The sequence below is a fragment of the Centrocercus urophasianus genome, unplaced genomic scaffold (genome assembly GCF_019232065.1).
Source record: "Centrocercus urophasianus isolate 14NV4802_14NV808 unplaced genomic scaffold, USGS_Curo_1.0 seq_20, whole genome shotgun sequence".
In the NCBI taxonomy this organism is placed as follows: Eukaryota; Metazoa; Chordata; class Aves; order Galliformes; family Phasianidae; genus Centrocercus; species Centrocercus urophasianus.
This window is the reverse complement of record NW_024884756.1, coordinates 19,691,740-19,713,759: the sequence shown is the minus strand read 5'-3', so window position 1 is coordinate 19,713,759 and position 22,020 is coordinate 19,691,740. Positions and strand designations below refer to the sequence as shown.

The 22,020-nt window shown below is 34.2% G+C and overlaps 1 protein-coding gene across 15 annotated transcripts in view; it reads right to left on the bottom strand.

Annotated features, from left to right (window-relative positions):
* Positions 1 to 2,048: 2,048 nt before the first annotated feature.
* LOC122162089 (sodium channel protein type 2 subunit alpha-like) overlaps positions 2,049 to 22,020 on the bottom strand; it is a 56,236-nt gene continuing 36,264 nt past the window's right edge. For 10 of the 15 annotated variants that reach the window (XM_042822024.1, XM_042822026.1, XM_042822028.1 and 7 more), the window contains 10 exons: positions 20,805 to 20,925; positions 20,088 to 20,242; positions 18,931 to 19,104; positions 13,702 to 13,824; positions 11,534 to 11,815; positions 8,160 to 8,213; positions 6,979 to 7,116; positions 5,176 to 5,280; positions 3,828 to 4,098; positions 2,049 to 3,241 (listed from right to left, as the gene is read on the bottom strand). In XM_042822024.1, the coding sequence (XP_042677958.1) occupies positions 2,049 to 3,241; positions 3,828 to 4,098; positions 5,176 to 5,280; positions 6,979 to 7,116; positions 8,160 to 8,213; positions 11,534 to 11,815; positions 13,702 to 13,824; positions 18,931 to 19,104; positions 20,088 to 20,242; positions 20,805 to 20,925 (2,616 nt within the window). Of the gene's footprint in view, positions 3,242 to 3,827; positions 4,099 to 5,175; positions 5,281 to 6,978; positions 7,117 to 8,155; positions 8,214 to 11,533; positions 11,816 to 13,701; positions 13,825 to 18,930; positions 19,105 to 20,087; positions 20,243 to 20,804; positions 20,926 to 22,020 lie in introns of all 15 variants that reach the window. The other 5 variants (XM_042822038.1, XM_042822029.1, XM_042822036.1 and 2 more) reach the window with 2 other exon arrangements.

Below are 22,020 nucleotides of genomic sequence, written 5' to 3'. Positions count from 1 at the left end.
TTATATTTTTATGTTGTTTATGATGATAACAGATTCCTGCATGCATTTCACCAACACATTACAAGTCAGAAGCATTAGTAAAAGAAATATCATACATTTAATGTTAGCTTGTGTATGAAATGCAAAGTGTCCTGCTGTCCTTGATTATACAAATGTGCCATTTTATTCTTGAGAAATATTGTGGGTCCTATTTGTAGAGGTCTAGTGCAGTGTGATTCAAAAAGAATAAGAATAGTCTATGTAAACAGATACTGCAAAATAGCAAGGATTTCATGAACAATGAGACTATCTTGGAACTTCTGATGTGATCAGCACTGGTAATTCACACATTTCCCTAGTACTTTCCTTGCTATGTCAGGTTACCAGATAAACTATTTGGAAACAATAAGCTGGGTTCCAGATTTACACAATTTACTTCACATTGAAATATATGCAAATATAATATTAAAACATGATAGTCTACATATGCATCTTATGGTATGATTTCAGTTTGAAATTACTGTGGCTAGAAAGTAAACTGAGTGAATGAGGAAAGAAATATAAGAAACAGTGATCTAAACTTGAAGACACTCTTCTTATATACAAAACTGTTGCCAAATGGTATTTCTTTACAGTATTTATATATGCTAACCACATTTTCAACAGGTTAAACAGTTTGAAATATGGCCTGTACAGTCTGATTCTACACAACATAGTAGCGAGTTCAAATTTAGAATGCAAAACTAAAAAAGCTCGTCAATAGCTGCAAACTATTGCTTAATGATTTGAAAGAACGAGGTCTGGTTGGACAACTTTATTCAACTCACCACTGACATATGGCTTCCTACATTGGAGGCAGTGGAAGGAGCAAGATACAGCAGCAAAAGCATTGACATGCATCAGTGATGCTCTCCAAACTATCTATAATGACACAGAATACAAAATGTTCTGTTGAGCTTTTGCAAATTACCCACACTGTGGTACATGTCTGATGCAATTCAGTGTGGCAAAGCCATTTAGTTCTGTGCTCAAATGTGCATGGCAATATGCTGTTAGTATTTACATAGCAAAAGATATTTATTGGATGTTGGCCTTAATGAGAGAACAGAGTAACTAAATAATAATCCAGGAGAAAAGCTTAAAAACTGCTTAAAAAAAAAAAAAAGAAAAAAGACTCCCAAGTATATTTTGGTGAAGCTATTTTTTCTAGTGTAGAAACCGTACAATATTTTTTTTTAGCTGTGAATATTTTCACACAGTAACTTTTTCGAGCTTAATGATTCGCATAAAAATAAGTCATTGCAAATTCCTCTAAATTAGAGGAGACTTTCTAGGCACATTAATCTGGATGTACATAGTCTGTATGCATCCATACACATAGTCAGGATGCCTCAAATTAAAAAGCAAGCCTAAAACATGGAAGTTCTTAAAATCTTTAGCTTTGTGCAATGTCATATTTTTATTTGGGCATGACTGGTAATCGTAACATGCCTATGCAAATCACTTGCATCTGTATGTTATAGAGAATCTGAGAGTAGAACACTTGGTCCTCATACCTCTTTCCCCAACATAAAACCCTTTTACAAAAATAGTCACATATAATAGTAAACAACCTGTGAATTAAAAAATGATACACTAATACCAGTTTTGTAAAAATATGACAGATGTAGCCATTGAATTACAAACAGTGAATAGAAGTACTGCTCTACATGTTCTGCAATATGTGAAACACAAAAAACTATAGCTTTGCACGTATTTCAAGCTCCCTGTTCTCTGTGGAGCCACTTTATCCCTCATTCTTAGCAGTGTCAGCTGTAGTGAAAACAGTAACCTCTTGTCAGGTTTGTTACTCTGGTTCACAGAGTCACAGTTTGATGATGAAGGTTTACTGTTTTGTTATAGGCACTGACCTTATATATATAATGTACATATATGCACACACACGCGCGCACACACACACGTATACGTAAAAACTGTCAGTTTGGCATAAACCTCCTGCAGGAGTCCAGTTGACGCTTCATTCTCAAAGACTGTAAACAAGCTGTCCCACAAGCAGAATTCTTACATTTTCACTTTTTATTTTCCCTGACATCTTTACCTTTGTAGTTCTTTTCTGCTTTGTCTTTCTCGTATTTTTCTTTATCTGGCTTCGTTACACTGTCATACGATGGTGGGGAAGTTGTAGAGGAACTCTCATCTGTTTTCTCTGGAGTGGAGTTCCCATTTAGTTTATCAATAATTGTCTCTTTTATAACAAGTCCATCTCCTTCTTTGTTTTTATTTTTGTTATATATACTGGATACTTTTTTAACCTTTATCTTTAAAAGGTAACGCCTATAAGCACGCTGAATAATGAGAGCAGATACCTCCTCCTGTTTCCTTTTTAATGTGGTTGTGATTGGTTCATAGGAGACTTTGGAAGGATTGGCTGCCATAAATCGGTCTTCCATCTGTATTCTGAGGGCATCCATCTCCCCACTTTCCCCTAACACACGCTTTGTGAAAGCAAACAGGATGTCGAGGCAGTGAATTCTGTCACCACTTACCATGGGCAGATCCATTGCAATCAGCTGGACCTTGTTTGGTTTTGCTATGAGAAGAGGAGGATCTAATGAAGCTGCAAAATCTGATAGTTTACTGTATTCTATGAATTGTGTTGCATCTGGATCAAACTTCTCCCAGACTTCATAGAACATCTCAAAGTCATCCTCGCTCAAGGGCTCAGCACTTTCTTCAGTAGCAACACTGAAGTTCTCCAGAATGACAGCAATGTACATGTTCACCACCACCAGAAAGGATATGATGATGTAGCTGACAAAGAAGAAAATCCCAACCGAAGGGTTGCCACAGTCGCCTTTAACAGAGCTCCCTGGGTGATCTTTATGAGGGTCACAGTCCGGCTCCCCGCTGTTAAGAATTGGGGCTAACAAGCCATCCCAGCCAGCAGATGTGGTAATTTGAAATAGGCAGATCATGCTGTTGCCAAATGTTTCAAAGTTGAACATGTCATCAATTCCAACTTCCCTCTTAACGTAGGCAAAGTTGGACATGCCAAATATGGCATAGATAAACATGACCAAGAAGAGCAGCAGGCCAATGTTGAACAAAGCAGGAAGAGACATCATCAGAGCAAAAAGCAGAGTGCGGATTCCCTTTGCGCCTTTAATGAGACGCAGGATGCGACCTATTCTGGCAAGTCGGATGACTCGGAACAAAGTAGGGGACACAAAATACTTTTCAATCATCTCAGCTAAGAACATACCTAGAGAAGAAAAAAAAGAATGCATAAAATAACAATTTATTCATTCATTAATTAAGGAAACATTTGTTTCTTGCTGTCTTGAAAACAATCAGTATAGGAAGTCTCTGCATTTTTATTTTTAGAAATGTAAGGTGATGTCAGAATTCCTAGAAAAGTTAGTTATTGCAGAATATCATACAAGTTTTTTACTTTTTATTTAAAAGAATTATAATAGTACTGTGTTCTCCTTATATTGATATGATATCTAAGAAGGGAAATAAGCAAAAGAAAGAAGTTATTTTATGACAAGGCAGTTTAGTGTCTGAGTTCCACTTTGTTCTAAAAAGGCCAGAAAGAGAAGTTTTTCTTAGATACGATTAGTTCTTGATGATGAGCCTAGTGCTTTCTTTTATGAAAGAATATATTGGCTTAACTTATGCAACTGAGGATCTGCACTGTATGCAGGAAATTTCAACATTTAACATATTTTATGCTATAAAGTATAGAGATCAATCAAATTGTATAGAAAACAGAAAAATTCATATTCTTGAAACAGCTGCTCTCTTTTCTGTCCACTAGTTCTTTCTTGAAAGGGAATTGCTCTTACCTACTATGGAGAGAATCACAACCACGAAATCAAAAATATTCCAGCCTATAGTGAAATAGTAATGGCGAAGTGAAATCAATTTGAGGACAAATTCTCCAGTGAAAAGGATAATGAACACAAGGTTAATCCGGGACAAAATTGTTTCCATTTCCTTACTCTGGTCATCTGTTTCTACCATCATTGTGACCATATTAAGGCAGATAAGTATCATGATGCTGATGTCAAATACTTGTTTGGTGACAAAATCAAAGACCATGCCTTGGAATTTGTTCTGCAAAAACAAAGACAGAATACTCCTTATACTCTGAAAATATTTGCTTTCAGAAATGTCAAATGGGAAACGAGTTCCTGCAAGATCTTGGGAGCGCAAGACCCATTCATAATATATCTGTTAAATTTACACCTAGTCCTTGTTCGATTTTGTCTAGGCCTTATATAGTGGATGAAGAAATGTACCACTGTTGACTGTTGGAATAGAAAGAGAAGCATTGAAATGATAATAACAATTTGTGATTGGTATTAATTGTGAAATGATAATACCGAAATTGATAATATTAGTATAAAAAAGGTGGCATGACTTGATACCGGATAAGCACCCACCAAATGGAAACTCATTTTCTGATTCTTATCCATAGCTGGCTTTAGAATACCAAACCCTGGAGATCTATGTTAGATTAGCTGTGCTTGGTGAGGTTGCTGGACAGATGAAGTTGCATGTCTCAAACACTCCATGACTGCAATATCCTCATTTTCCTTTATTACTTAGATAATTATTTATGGCTATATGCTTCTCCTTAGAGAGTTCACCACCCAGTGAACAAAGTGCAACAAGTGTTTTCCTTTCCAAATTCTGTAGAATTTCAGGAAATAGCAGAGTGCTTTCTTAACTTAGAGGTGAACATATTCCAGTTCATCCTGTACTCTCCAGGGCATTCTTTTATTCCATGGGATTACACTTGTCTTGCCCAGTGCCCCCTTCTGTCTAAAACAACAATAGGCAGTACATCCCCTCTTCCTACAAATTCTCTAAGACACTAAGACACTAAGTTTATCCAATGTGAACAAGGACCAGTAAATGAGCCAATTAACCCTATTTTTCTCGGGCTCAGTCAGGGAATTATGAAACTTATCACATTAACCTTATTAAATCCAACTTCATATATCAGTCTGTGTTTTTAAAATAAATACAAAAGATCTATTCACTCAGTTAAAAAAAGAGAAATTATACCTTACAAGAAAAACAAAATAAATATTTTCCTTCCAGACATATAACTTTTTCTTGTTGGGTAAAATAATATTCCCAAATGTACATTTAATATTAGCGCTGTTAAAGTCAAATTGTTCTTACCACTGGCCTTGGTATAGGTTTCTGTGGTTTTTTGGATCCCAGTTTTTTCATTGCATTGTAATATTTCTTCTGTTCTTCTGTCATAAATATATCCTGACCTCCAAAGTAAAGAAATAATACCAAAACTAATTACTAACGTGTTCAGCATTTAACTACAATATTCCTGTGTGCCATTTTATAATATATTTACATTTGTTTTATCTAACAAAAGTGATTTTTTTTTTTTGTATTTATTTTTCACATTGGGAGTAAGCACATGCACAGGCCAAAACCCTTCCTAGTGCCTTCTGAGGCTGACAGTTGACTTTTTCCAATGCCCTTTTGTTCACTTTTGCTGACATGGCTAAAATGGTTCTTATTGTAACAATGCTGTTAAAGAACTTGCTAATTAGGATTTTAGTGCATAGAAGCCTCTCTGGTGCCTGAGATGTCCTAAATTCTCAATTGACAGTTAGGCTAGACAGGTCTAAAAGTGGGGAAAGTTTGGGGTTTAATGTGTGAAGGAAAAAACTGTTTGAGTCTAAACTGAGGGCAAAAGCCCTGTTGATGGGAACTTCAGAAAAGTAACCCAAGTCATGACATAGCGAATTAACAATTTTAAAATTGCTGGAAATTGTCTAGTTCAAATTAGACTGTGTTTGGAAATGCTAATGCTGCCAGATGTGCAGAATTCTAGAAAGACTGAATTCTAGTGTAAAGTAAATTGTACTTATTAATGAATCTGAACTAAGTCAGATGGAAACAGCATGAAAGTCACTGTTGACTCAAGTTGATATTGAAGCCAAAAGCCCATTCTTATTGGTAAATGTAGCCCCAGATGCCCTTGTGGCTCTTTTAGAATAATAGAATATGCTGAGTTGGAAGGCACACATACGGATCATTAAATCCAGTTCCTAGGAAATTGAAAAATATTTTCACACAAAAAAATTTCTATCATTCACAACTGAGTTTTACCATAGATTCTATTTTGTACTGCTGCTTTTTATTTAGTAATCAAATAAAACCAAATCAGATGAAGTTGCTTTTTCACATAACGCAAAGGTTTACACTTATTCTCATGTGATAGTTCTGTTCAGAAATTGAAGACCAGAAATAATGAGACTTTAAAATATTTTAAATGCAATTGTAATTTTTATATTTTAAAGATTACCATAAATAAAATTATATGCATAATAAATATTTTAAATATTTTAAATATTCTTGAATGTCAAAGGTATGTGGAAAAATATCCTTCCTTCTATAGATATACTTCATTATTTCTAGTATAATAAATTAATTTCTTTATGTCTAAGAAGCCCATCTCATTTTTCAGAGCTCAGGTGTTAGAATAACAGAATTCTTTCATGCAAATTTTTTACTTGTATCTTTAAGCCTATTTATGAGATCTATTGGATTTTTAAGCCACTGTTTAATCAGCGAACTAGTATCTATTATATCAACACATTGTCATATTGTAGCTTTAGTAGGTGTCAACAGTTTATAAGAGTTTATAAAACTAATTTCTTAATTAGAAAGGAAATTCTTCTATGGCAAATAGTGCTAATCTAATCAAAAGAATAACACAAATTCCCTTCTTAAATCTTCACTTTAGCTCTTGCACAATTTCTAAATTACCATCAACAGACTAACGATTTGTGTTTCAAAATGCTGAAATACAAATGTCATAATCACATCACAGAGATTGTGTTAAAAAAGAATTTTTTATCCAAAGGAGCAAAATAACTTTTTTTTCTTATAAAAATAAATTGTTAATTCTTTGTAATTAATGATTTATAGCAATATAGAAACATTTTCAATACTTATCTTCTTTTTTTGTTGGTTGAAGTTGTCTATAATGACACCAATGAAAAGGTTCAATGTAAAGAATGATCCAAATATGATAAAGATGACAAAATAAAGATACATGTACAGATTGTCCTCATACTTAGGTTGATCTTCTACCTACAAAATATTATAAATTTTATTAATCAAAAGAATAGTAACTGTAAAAAGAAAGTGTATACAGATTATAAATAGGTATATGTTATTTCAGCATTCAATTATTAAAAAGACTCTATGTATCCTTTCCCATCAGTATTTGGAGAATTGGAAGCTGACAGAATGATTATTTCTATGGAACTTTAATGTAAATGCACATAGATATGTGTTTATGTATGTACATACAAAGCTCCCAGCATAGGACATGCTTTCTATAAACTTCCAGTGAGTGTCTTTTCTGTGAATTTTATTAAATTGTGCCAAATTTCTAAGGAGGATTTTGCTGTGGTCTCAGTTCTTCCAGGTTTCACATCTCTGACAATGTCCGCATTTCAGCTGCACAGCAAGCTGATCATAAGGAAGTTGAAGTTAATTAAATAGGATATATATTCTGACAGATGAATATCACTGTTTGATGACTGATTGTCACTAGTGTGACTATAAGCTAAGCTGTGTAGAACTAGTTCAGGTATCTGTGTTGCACTTTCTTGTACTAGGTAAACACAGTTGAAGTTTTCTAGCCAAAAATAAAATTTTAATTCCTATGATCTTCAACCTTAAAACCTAATCGCACTTAATAGCTGGATAACAAAAGTGGTCAGCCTAAATAAACAATGAAATGCATGGCTTTAAATTTTAATGAAAGACACATAAATTTAATCTATAAGAATTATGTTATATAGTGTTACGTTATATAATCATGGTAGTTGAAGGAAGTTATTAAAATGTCATCTTGCCTGTTTCTTTTCATTTATGTTACATTTTCCAAAAAAGATCAAGTTAAATGAATTTAATTCATATTGTTTGACTAGGAAGAAGTGGAATTAATTTTTTCAACTACCATTTCTAAGATTCCTGAAGGTATACGAAAGTTTCTTTCAAGCCTTAAGATACTTGGAAAAAAATGTTAATTCTTTATGTTACTGTATGTGTAATTTTTAACTCTGTACTAAATTAAATACATCAGAATATAATCAGTAGATGATTTTTGAAAGTCTTACACTTACATCTCTTGAATCAACTGCAGCATACATAATGTCCATCCATCCCTTGAAAGTAGCCTAGAAGTAAAATTCAGTGTAAAAAATAACTAGATTTCAGAATTTGCAGGTTTACTTCTAATGAAATCACACAAAAAATTATAAACCATATTGAACAAACAGGAATATTAAAAGATTTTTCAGAGTATTACTGATATTTTGATAAATTATTTTTAGGTATTTCAAAAATATTAACTCTGGGCTATGAACATCTTAGCATGGACACAGAGTGTGTGCAGATGCAGGTTTCTACCTTGCAGATGACCAGTGGTAGACTTAGACATCAATACTGTAGATATTTAGGCACGCTCTACAATCATTTCTGCTGACAGCCATTTTAACAGGCTTACAACATGAACTGATGGAGTCTGCAACATAGCTTCTGGGCAGACATTAACATGCATCTGAATGTTTTGCCCATGTTCACCATTCCATGGTATTTTTAGAAATGTTTTAATCTCATATAAGTAAAAGGAATAGACTCTATAATTAAAATATTTGTTGGTTCTTGAGATGTATGATTTACAGGAGACCCGAGGAGCTGTGAAACAGCTGTGCTTAAATTTATAAAAACTGATTTCAAGTAGAAACTTTATCTAGGTAGTAAAAAAGATTTGTCCTAATTGCTTTAAGGAGCAATTTTCATGGAGATTGAATGTCTGCTTGCTGAAGAACACCAGAGAGATTGTAGCTGAAAGTGTAAGTGCCTGCTTGTCAGGCATGGCTTCCACGAGTATTCATAATAAAGGAAAAAAAGTCTGAAATGAGCCGGTAAAGAGCATATCTTCTGAGGAACCATTCCAAGGAGTGCATTTGTATCTGTGTCTGCTAAAACTGAGCTCTCATACTTCAGTACAACTGCCAGCTTCCACAGCAGAAGATTTCCACTCTGGGAGTGTTCAGATCCTGAAAATCTTGCAATGTACTACATATTTACTAGGAAGGTGTATGGGAACTACTGAGTCACGGCCTGAACCTCTGATTGATCACCTGAGGCGAGCCATGAGTCAGCCAGAGGAGCACAGCTGAAGGCAATCCTAGACCTATTTAAGAGCTGGCTACCAGTGGGGAAGGATCTCTTCTAGAGATCCCTCCTTCTGGTGTTTTGTGGTGAGCCCAACATAAGGGTAAGCCTTCCATTTATTCTCTTTTGTTTTCATAGTCTACTTTGCCTAACTCTCTTGTTTATATTGTGATTGTAACATCTTGAGATCCATTGATTGTACATTGTGATTGTAACATCTTGAGATCCATTGATTATACAGAAGGTATGCTTGGAGCCAAGCATCATAGATTGTTCTGCCTCAGTTGACAACTAACACCTTTTGGTGTACTTTGCATATTGTTAGAAAAGTATCAGAGTTTGATAACAGCTATAACTACAGGAGAGGGGCAGGGAGAATGCTAAGTGGAGATGTTCAGCTGAAGAAGTGACATGATACACGATACATGCCCGAAGATCTCTTAATCTCAGCAGAAAAGAAAAAGAAGAGAATATTTAAAAAGGAAAATAATGAAAAATCTGAACAAAAAGAAGTAAAGAAGAATGAAAGCTTCACAGTAGTAATATAGTAATTAAAGACTAATGCTGACTGGATGGGTGATACAGATAACATTCAGATGCCGCTTCAAGAGACTTAGAAGTATATCTTACACTTTTTCAGAGGTTAGTATTGGTGATAATTGTTCACTTCAATTCCTAGTACAAGAGTGGCAGTGACATCTGAAGTTATAGATTTTGTGTTATCATTCAGTACTACACCTCATAACTTAAGAGTTGCATTGTCTTCAGAAACAAAATTCTTCAAGCAAGGTAGTTAAACTGGGAATCAAGGTCGTCTAGGGATACTGACCGACTCTGAGTAGAAGAGACAAGCACATACATCTTCCTCAGAAAACTTGGGAGTAGTAAAAATCCTGTGATATTTCTGACATCTCTTCATACACTAAAGCTGTATGTCAAATTGCAGACAAGTGATTCAACACAGCTCAATCATTTAAGTATAATTGCTTGCTTACTTGCTTGCTTGTGTTTGGGGTCAGATATCAGCTATCAGAATTAGGAGCCTCTGGCATAAATAATAGGAACACTCAGTACCTAGTTCAAAAACAGCTCTGTACCAGAGAGTATAAGAAAAGGACTCGAAGGGGAAATATAATTTGCAGACTTTGTGTTAGTTATGATAATTTTTAGAATAAATACGCCATAGTATACAAAAACATCTACTAGTACACTATATGTAGCATAATATATATTTAGTTTATTACAATGTCTTCATAAAAAGCATTAACAGAAGAAGAAGTTTATGAATCATGAATATAATTTTTGTAATAAAAGTCTTTTGTGTTTTCCCATTTAACCACACTTTAATGTCTTCATAGTTTCATGTACTTTTTAATGAAATGCATGTATTTCAGGAGCAAATGCTGTTTGTTCCTGAGTACCAGGAAAAAGTGTTATGAAATGATCTTAATAGTCAGGATCTGTTTGTCAGTAACTATCCAAACTCAGACCCTTGTACAAGCATTGTACTACAGGAAGAATTGTCTCCATGCTACACGAAATGCTGGGTGCCCCAATCTCAGATGTTGTATTACTTATGATTCCTTTCCCTAACCCACTTCAAGGTTCTGAAAAATCAATCCCCTCTTAAACCTGCACTGGAGATCCTCTGGGTTATTATGTTCTTACCTAATGATAAACTGGTTCCTTAGATGAGCACAGACATAAATAAAAATGCAGTCTATCTTGACCTGGCTGTTGACAGGAAAAATAATTTCCTAGTGCCTAAATGTGCTGAGATTAATGGATTTTAAATGTCGAAGATGTTGCTGTGGATTTATAATGATATCCAGGAACAGATTATATGGGAGGCCTTGGCAGTAGTTGCTCACATCAGATCAGACGCTCAGCTAGGATGTCTGCCTTTTAAACTGCTCTTTGCCTTCCTGTCTTAGAAGATAACTAAGTTTGTAAAGGAGAAGAGAGACCTTTTGAATAATTAGAGGGACCTCTGAAACTTTTTTACTGGAACAAGAAATTAAATCAATTTCTGAAGTTTATATTGTACAGCACTGGTACAGATTCTTGTACATCATTCCACTTAAAAAGACATTTTTATCATGATGACGAGGCTGTATTGTCTAGTCTGAAAAGTCACTCTACTACTATTCATTCAAAAATTACAAGTGCAATAGAGGCTTTTTCAAGTTTCTGTTGTGTAAGCCATACATCATTGCTATAAAGAAATTATTTTTAGTCTGCTTAGCGGACTTATGTTGCCCATTTACCTGGGACTTCTTTAAGGAGAGCAAAAAGAAAAAAATATGAATTTACTTACTACTTGAAGCAGAGCAAGATACCCAGCTCCTACATTATCAAAGTTTACTTTCACATTTTTCCAGCGGGCACTTTGATTGTTTTTTATGAGTTCTTCACACTGAGTATAATTGTTGACATCACTGACATCAAACATCTCGCCTGTTGTGGTGTTGACACAGTGATAGAATTTTCCAGCAAACAGATTTACTCCCATGATGCTGAAGATGAGCCAGAATATCAGACAAACCAGCAATACATTCATGATAGATGGAATTGCTCCTACAAGGGCATTTACAACCACCTATTAGAGAAATTAGACAACACAGTCAATTTATGAACAGAAAAATTAAAATACTTTAAAAATGATGGAGCTGCTTTAATATGGAACGGATAGTGAAAACGTAACAATGTAAAAGTAAAGGGAGAAGCATTATTTGAGGTTCAATAAAAATCACCACTGAGATTACCAAAAGCAATAAAAAAAAATGATATGAAAACGAAGACGATGAAAAAAAAGTGGAAACAAAAGAAAACCTGTTAGTAGCAAGATGGATTCTTAGAATTTGTGTGCTCTAGAGAAAAAGAAAGAAATGTTAAATTCCAGCAATACAAATCAAAATGTATAAATAAGAAATAAAAAAGAATAAGATAAAGAATGATGATGTGAAAGACTGAATAAAAATGTCTGCATTTGAGACCATTACAAATTATTTTATTCGCAGAACATACGTATAAATTGGAACCAATGTATTTTATTTATATAAATTGGAACAATGTAACATAATTAAGTACCTTTAATTTAATAGCAGCATCTGTTATAAATCTTAGTTTTAAATTGCCTGTCTCACTGTAGTTGCTCTTCCACATATGCACATTTTTTTCAATTGGAGCACTTAATACAATTGTGCTAATAGATGTGAATAAGCGACAGAAAAAATCAGATTAAATCCCTTGACAAAAATGTAATTTAATTACTTATTGTGATTGAACAAAAATGATATACAAGTAATTTCTTTTTACTAGACCATGTTTACGTATAAGACTGCAGTAGCTTTATGTATAGTGAATAACTATGTACGGTTTTCAAAATAATAGTATTTTTCAAATCTATAACGACTGAAAATGTCTAAGATCCCATTTATTAGATAGGAATTTACATACTGTCTGTAATGCAAATTGTACAAAACATAACGGTGATGTGTCACAAGACACAGTCCACTATTCTGGCTGGTGAGGCCAGCTAGGGTATCATCAGCCTCTATCCAGACAGAAACCACACTATTTTGAGACTTAAGACTTGTGAATAAACTAAAACCATATCACAGCATTCAGTATTTTTAGGTGAAGACTAAGGAGAGATTTCTTAATAACATTGCATTGTAAATTTTTTATGTATCGATTTCGCCAGGAAATAGCATAGTCTGTGTTTACAGCAGACAGATGGCAATAATCTTTTTTGTCAGATTGACAGAATTTGAAAATAATAATTTCCTCGACAGGAAGGATTTAGCTGTGGAGGAAGAGGGGTCAGATGGCAGCAGATGTATTTATATGAAGTAAAGGACTTGAGAAAATGGTTTTTCAACTCCCCTCTTCTCTATTTCTCTATTTCCAGCCCTATCTGTATTTCAGGTGTTTGTTCAGAGAACCTTCGCTTAATAATATAGCATGTGTTGTGGGATCTTTTTCCCAGACTGCTAGATGGAGAGCCACAGGGAGGTTTCAGCTGTCTTTTTCTCACTTTTGTCAGTTTCTTCACCTTTTTCTTTCTTTCTTTTTTTTTCCCCTGGCTAATCCTGTTTCATCTGACAAACTGAAAGAGAACAGAAATTAACTTCAGAAACTCTTGAGAAAAGTCCCTTACTAAACTGAAGAAAAAAAAAAAAACCCATCTCTGTTTTTTTCCTCTTCCGTGGAGATCTACAAATAAATGGAAATTTTAACAGCCATGGGGCTGAGATAACACAACTCTGCAGCAGTGAGGCAGGCAAATGTGAAGAGATTAAGATCCAATATCCAAAAGTTAACTGCATGCATATCTTGCACTTAAGGACACACTGAAATCTATTTTCCTACACTTTTCCATGAATTCTCCCTCTGGTGTTCTTAGTAGGAGGCATGAGTCTCATAATTCTACATTAGCTTTTGTATTCACAGTTTAATGTGGGCTCATTCATTTTTTCTCACCCTCATTCCTTCAAACCGTGACAAGGCTCTTAAAGGTCTTAAAGCTCTTAATGTCCGAAGCGATTTAATGGCACCAAGTTCAGAATAGCCCAAAGCATTGGCTATTAAACTAACCAATGAGACCTATAAAAAAATAAATAAATTAAAAGTCATTCTACAGTTTATTTAAAAAGAATACAAATTGAATATACAGAAAGATCAATGGAAGAAAGCTCTACATTAGTAACATTTGAGGATGAATCCTATGATTTTCATACTCCTGGTATGTTATACGGAGTCGTGTTTGGAAAAAGAATATGTGCTATGAAATATCAGTTATAGTTGAACAGTGAGATGAAAGCACAGTCCTGGTGAAAGATAAAGTCCTCAGAAGTACATGAAGATAAAAGGGCCATACTTTCATTAAATTTCATTAAGAATTAACCTTTCTAGAACTTTAAATTTCTGCATATATCAAGATACTTTATTAAATACTGACACTATTCGTTCTGTAATTCACTAAGAATATCCTTAATAGTGAATTATTTGTAAATCAGAAGCATATAATAGAACCAACAGCCAGGATTTTTATGAAATATATACTGACTGAGGTGTTACATTCTCCTTTGCTGGTCAATTCTCTCAAGAACTCTTCTAAGCATAGGAAACATGCAATCTGTCTGATAGATGCTAACAGATGCTAGCATTATAAAAGTAACTGTTTGATGATCTACAGCCATAGTGAGTTCCTGATTCATGTTTCAATGAATTTTCTATTACAAGTCAATTCATGCCCAAGAAGGAGCAATTAATTTGTGCTTCTCAAATAGAACAGATTTTAAGCAGTATTAATACGAAAAAAAGTACATTCACTTACTTTTGGCAGTTTTAGAGACATGAGTGAGGAAATATTGTACTTATGTTTTATTTCAGTTTAACCACCAAAAGCACACAAAACGTATAAATGAACATAGGCATATTTCAGTCCTTAAAAAAATACCCCAAGTGCTCATTCCTGTACTTCAACCTCAAGTTCTTCAAATAAATGGCTGTACAGAAATAGGTGGTATGCCACCTATAGACTTTGACCACTATATGGAAAGGTGGTTTCCTGTGTTACTTGCCTAAAAGAAAACAATTAGATGAATTACAGACACTGGAGTTTGATCGTGTCTCAGTGGAAAATAGGAGAGCAGATAGAAAAGCAACTATTTGATTACTCTGTTGCTATGTACATTCATCTAATGGAAAATAGCATTTTAGTTAGTAGTTTTCAACTGGATTATGTCATGACATGTTAGTCCATATGAATTCCTTGTTACTTGCTAAGATAGCTAATTTATGTCATTTGATTCCAGGCCCACTGTGGTCTGTTACTCTCCTCACTTCCAACAGGGCTTGACCTATTTTTCCTATAGTTTATGTGTTTAACTACTGTACTTAACTAGGAATAAAAATAAACCACTAGATTTGGGGGGAAAAAAAAAAAAAATTCTTTCAGTTGATTAGTTGATGATTTTTCTCATATAGGTATTACGTTAATAGTTTCCCAAGAAGACATTTCTGACATTCTCTGAGGTAGGGCATTGGATGAAATACAGCCTTTCTTATGCTTTTCTATTATGATCCTATACTCAGATAACTTTCTTAAAATGTACTTGGTTAAAAATTCTTAGTTTCTGATATTTTACATACAACTATGCAAAGTTTATTTTGTTTAGGTGCGTAGAAGCAAGAAGATTCTGTTCCCTTACTTCCTGACTGGAAGCCTTTGTTTCATGCATATATTATATGGAATTCTCTTTGAACTGTAAAATTGGTAATTCCAGACATTAATTAATTTCTGGATTATTCAATATTATCATATTAGGATATGCATAAGACAAAGTAGACTGTCAAGGAAGATGAACTGAAATCTCTCTTTGGATCTAGTATCCCAACATGGGTATGCGCACCTTTTTTTCTTCTTATGAGGCCTTCAGGGCAGCAGCTGTCTTTTACACTGTGCTTACAGTATTTAGTATATAAGTATAATGTGACCCCGATCATTTTCATAACGTTGCTGCTGAATTATTTATTTTCAAAAGCTAACCAAAAGATTGAGAGCGCACTTTAATTAAATTACTTCATCTGTTATAACAAATAAGCATGAACTATTTTCGGTCATATTTCCAAGCAGAAGTAATATATAAATCATCAATATTATCAACTTTTAATTATCTACTCCACAGCAATCCCAGTTGAGAGATTTTTTTTTCTCCCTTAAATTATTCAAAAATTGTATTTTGAATTCTAGCACGCATGAGCAATTTCAGTGTTGAGATACATGAAGATTACAGATTTCATTCTAATTTCAGATAGATACATTACTGCCCTGCAGTAGTTGGCAAATACATGATTTATTTAAAATGTAACTTATTTTCATTTCCTATACTTCCACATCAAGTAAAATTTATGAACACAATAATTTAGAAATAAAATGTCTATAACAAATAGTAGGACTACCTTCTAAAGTACATACAGCATAAAATATCCACCTACAGTTACATATTTTAGCAGAAAATGACACAACTTTAATAACCAGCAAACACACTGGATATTCCCAAATGCCCCATCGCCTTCCCAGATATCCTATCTCCTAGCATTGTATTTGAAAAACAGAACTTACAGTCCTTACAGGTGTGCTTTAAATCTTGGACATAATAATCTCATGAAAGATGGCTTCTGAACGAAGATGTGAGTAAAAGAATCAAGGTACATGGTGACAGATGCTCTAGAGCATTTGGTTGAACTGATTTAAGATATGACTGTTTGAAGCCTTAACTGTACACCTCTGCCAGTTAGAGTCCCCGGCCTAAGAGAATATGTCCCTGCTTCTCATTTAACTGCGTACAAAATTCAGTATCTCAGTTTAAATCACCAGTGAGTGAATTTGAACTAATTTGACAGGTTCTGATTTGGGGTCAGTAAGTCACAGGAATTTTCCCTTCTGCCCCTTGCTACAGATGTTGCATCCAGTAGAAGAGTTGGGTAGAGATATGGCATAACAAGGTCTTAAATGGAGGTAGCCAGATGTGCCCAGGGTCATCTGCCTTTGCTGTTAACTGACAGAGCTGAATCACACTTTCTTCATGTAATTTTTAAAATCCATTTGGTCACAGTGACTGAAAGTAGCTGTGGCTATTTCTTGCACTGAGAGCTAGGTATGTAAGATATTAAATGTCGAAACCCTGAGGAACTATCAGTGTTTACCATTGAATAATTTTAAAGGATGAAGTTAAACAACTTAATTATTTTTAGTCACGTATAATGAAGAAGGGCTCACTACTGTTCTCATTTGGAGAATGCTGCTGAATCGCTGTTAAATCTCTCCACTGAAGTACTGTAGATCCTCTTCTACAAGTAGGTAACATGAGTTCATATTTTTCTTTCAAATATTGTCCAGTCACGCTAAAATAATTGCTGAATTAGCCTTTGGCACAGTAAGACATTTTTTGACACCTTCTGGAACACTGAATGTAGGTATTCAAAAGTAGAAGGTTCTGATGTCATTTATGTTTTTGGTTATAAAATTAAGAATTAATGGAAAAAGTTGGCAAAATAAGCTGCTTTACTTGTGAAGATGATGCTTATAACTGAGAGCCTGCTCAGATAACAGCATTTCTGAGGCTAAACTGTTATTAAGAAACCATGGAGTATGGCTTAGAATAATCAGTTCACGTTTATGTTACAAAGAATAATCAAAACATGAGTTCTAGTTTATCTAAAATAAATTCCATTCTTAAGGTAATCCTGGAAAGAAGTACCTGTCTACTTCTTTAAGATCTTCTTAGGAAAACTATTTACACTGCTCAATACTAGTATCTGTATTCAGCAAAGAGCTCAACAATATAACAAAATTAATGTGGGCAGGTAAAAAAAAAAAAAATAATAATAATAATAAAAAAAAAAAAACAAAAAACCAAAAAACCTGTTTTGCGTTATAGGCCAGTTTAGGTAGGGTTGGGTTTTTTTGTGTGTGTGTGTCTCTGGTTGTAAAAAAAATCTGACAATTTTTCACTACATGTTCACAAGTAATGACTATTTATGGATCCAGATTTTATTCAAATTTCTCAAAAAATACGGTAGCTTGGGTAGAAACTACATTTGAGCATAAACTATATACACGACCAGAAATGGATGTTTGCCCTAAGATGCCATCTCTGAGTTAAAACACTGAGGATATGTATAGCCAGTGAACTGGGTCAGATAATGTGTGAGGCAAGGGACCAAAATATTCTGGGAGTAAAACCAGCTTTGATCCCTTCTGACAACATAAGCAAGGCCTTTGCACAGAAGGATATCAGAGCTGGGAAGTCAGCCAAGAAACTCTGTATTCTCTTCTATCATAAACCGTGCCAAGACACAGCTGATTTAACTATTCCAGATTGTCAACCAATTAAAACTTTTTAAAATCTTTTTTTTTTTTTTTTTTTTTTTTTAAGCAATTAACCACTGTTTTTTATTTTACTTGAAGTGATAACAGGATAGTTTTGGGGGATGAAGTTCTGAGAATTCAGGTGAAATCTAGACCAAATGTATCATTTCAGTTGGAAAACAGCAATACTTCTAGAAGAAATTTGCGCAAAGTGTCTTATTTGCTAAGTATAAAGAAACGGCCATTAAAAATATAGCATGAAAGGTTCAAAATTAGTTTTTAGTTGTTTATTTTTTCATAAAATCTTAAATTTGATACATCCAATTAAGAATTAGCAAACTGATGACCAGTTTGTTTGATGACCAGTCTTCTAGGTATATAAACCTACTTCAAACATCACATCTGTATGGGAACTGTTGATCACGGCCTGAACTTCTGATTGACCACCTAAGGCAAGCACTGAGTCAGCTGTAGGAGCACAGGTGAAGGCAATTCAGCTGCGCTGCTGGAAGGGGTGGAGCCTGGCTGCACCTCTCTTAGATCCCGTTGAAGTGCTGACTGCCACTGAGGAAGGATGTCTTTTTGGAGATCACTCCTCGTGGAGTTTATTGTGAGCCTACAACACCAGTGAGCATTTTCCATTTATTATCTTTCCACCACAATAATCCTACTTAGCTTAACCTCTGTACACTTACTGGTTGTACAACATCAAAATACAATTGGAATTTTTTTTTTTTTTGCATGCTAGTAAAAGGAATACTTATTAGTAGCAAGCTTTACAACATAAAGAATACTACTGTGAGGTTTATAGTATTGGAGACTTACGTACTTACATCAACAATCAGAAAGTCCAGCCAGCACCAGGCATTAGTAAAATACATTTGAAAACCATATGCTACCCATTTTAAAAGCATTTCCAAAATGAAAATGTATGTGAAAACTTTATCAGCATATTCCAGCATGGTCTTGATAGTTTTACGCTGTTCAATATATATATCTTCAAAAGCCTGTGGGAAAATAAATAAATAAAAATTCAGGTATTACTAATGTTTCACAGTGTAAATGATTAAAACAAGCAGGTGAGATGTAATCTTTCCCCTTGTTTTCTGCATCATCATTTTTACCTACTTATCACCCATAACCATGCTGCAAATTGGAGCATTATTCAGCCTTGTCTGGGATTTCTCCAGTACAGTGTATTTAATGACATAGATATCCTATTTTACTGTAGGAAGAGGAGACAAACTCGAAGCATGATTTTCTTTACTGCTTTTGTACCAAAAACTGTTTGCACACACATGCACACACACACAAAAAAACAACCCCAAACAACAAAACCCTCTCTTAAACAAAAATCTAATCTGAGCAGTTTTATCCTCCATCAAACTCCTGTCTAAAAGTTGAAGAGTGATGTATTTGCTCCAGTTTATACTATTCACAGTGCAGAAGATGATCATCTTCATTAAAGATGGGAAGGTGGGTAATGTGAATCCTACTGGAAAACAGTTTTTTGGTTTTATTTGCTATCACATTCTTCTCTATCTTCTGCCTTCAAAACAGCAACAAAATGAAGAAATGTTTGTCAATGTTTTTTTGTAAGCACCATCCAAGGAATGGCAGAGCCCAGAATGAATTAAGGGCTTGAAATCATACCTTTACCTGTATACTCCCTAGTAACAGATTTTCTTTGTAATAAAAAATTTTAACAAACATGCTGAAAATTGGTAGACAGTTTGAATCAAAAGTCACTGGCTAAAATAACACTGCTCTAGCTTTGCAGGGGTAAAACAAAAGTATCACTGAAGAACTGCATGTAAAACAAACATTTTCAAGTTTGAGCCAGTTTTAGTAAATAAATCATGAAATCGTGGAATAAGAGTAGTACAGCTCCAGTCAAAATAGGCCTTTCCAATGTAATTTGAATTTTGCTGTTACTTGTGAGAAGATATCTAAACATTTCAGCATCTGCAATTTTTTACTTTTAACTTACTAGTGCTCCACTGCTGAGGAGAATCATGAAGACAATGAAAGTCTCAAACCAGTTGTGCTCAACTATGCTGTAGCAGGTTTTTCTAAGATTCCACCAGATTTTTCCTTTGCCATCCTCTATACTTACTTGGCAACATGGAAATTTCTTCACACAACCTGCATTAAATTAAGAAATGTTAGGATTTAAAAGCAAATTATTCTCATGTAAAAAAGTATCAAAATTTTTAGTAGCTGTAATTAATTTTATAATATTTTTTTAAAATTAAATATCGTGATTCTATTCCATGTGAATTTAGATAATTAGTAATTTGGATTGAAATCAGAAAATACTAGATGTAATTAAGAGTAAACTATACATTCATATTTTTGACCACTGATATTTAATCATTCTTCTTGCTGGTGGTCTCACAGAAATGAAGCTCCAAATTTTAAGGGCTCATTCGTGTAATGAAAATGCATTTTAAGAATGGAAAAGTTAATTAAGTTCCTTAGTTACAAGATAAAGGCAGTGCTCAGGCAATGTTACTCAAAGCCCAGGGAAACCTTTTTCTGGTGTCTGATTTCCAGCATTCTAGGCTTTGAGCATTTTCTTTTTCACTGTAGGGGACACGAAGTTCCAACAGATTTTAAAGAGTCCAGAACTTAAATATGTCTAATAATAGTGCATTTTACACTAGTAGAACTCTAACACATCTCAAGTCAACAGTTATTGTACAACCTTCTGTAAAACAGGCTTCTGGTTCAAGAGCTTCTTCAGGTTCAATTTCTGCTTGCTCACCCTCTCCAGGAGGGGCAATATCAACTGTGCTGCCTTCAGATGAACTGGATGCATTTAGTTTCTGCAAGTAAAGTTCCACAGAAGAATTTTTTCTCATTAGATACATATTCTGTAAAAATTATACTGAAACAAAACTTGCCAGTCTCTGAGTTTTGAAAACCACTATGTTTACACTGATAAATATGCATAAGTAAAACCACAGTAATGAGGTATATGTTGTATATTTCTATTTCTGAGTTTACCTTCTCATAGGAAACAAATACGATTTAGCTACTGACCTGATCCATGTAATGTCTTCAGAATTCGAGGCTCAGTGGAGCTACAACTGCAGATCTTACATATACCACACTCAAGCTATTTTCTTTTTTTTTTTTTTTTTTTTTTACTATACTAGTTTATACTGCAGAAGTGCCTCAAACTTCCCAGGAAAATGATCTAACAGAATGAACTAAGCGTACTAAAGGAATTAATCCCTACAATTATCTACACATCCACTGCAGATGGTGTTCTCACAAACCTAAAGCATATCTGGATGAAAGAGTTGTAAATTTAATACTACATTTCTGCCCTGGAAAGTACAAATTACCATCTCTGAAATCTCTTTGAATTCTAATTTCCTGTGAAGATTGAGAGACTTCCTGAGGTCCCTTCCATCTGAATTTTTCTGTTATTCTACTATTTGTATGTAGTCAAATACTATAGTCCTCACTATGGTAAAAGCACTCATAGATGCAAAAACTCCAACAAAGCAGCTCACATTACATAAATCTTCTCATCAAATAAAATTTGGATCAGGAAAAACTGTGTATCAGTCATGTAAGACTGCCCATAATTTTCTTCTTTTAAGAAAGCATAGTTCGAATGGACAAACCTATTACAGTTGAATACAATTAATGCAAAAACTGAGCACAGAACTTCCAACTTGTTTTCATTTGTCAGTATTGTTTATGTATTAAATTTCTTCATCCAAAATACATTTTCTTTATTGTGAAATTAGGTTTGTAAACTGAAAGCAACATTAAAAAGAAAAGCATGGCACTGAAATTCTTCTGGTTTATACTGCGTAGCAATCATTCATTTCTAACTTGCATTTCTAACTTAAACACTGAAGTTGTTTATGAGATGACATAACAGAAATTTTTACAGTTTTCAGCTA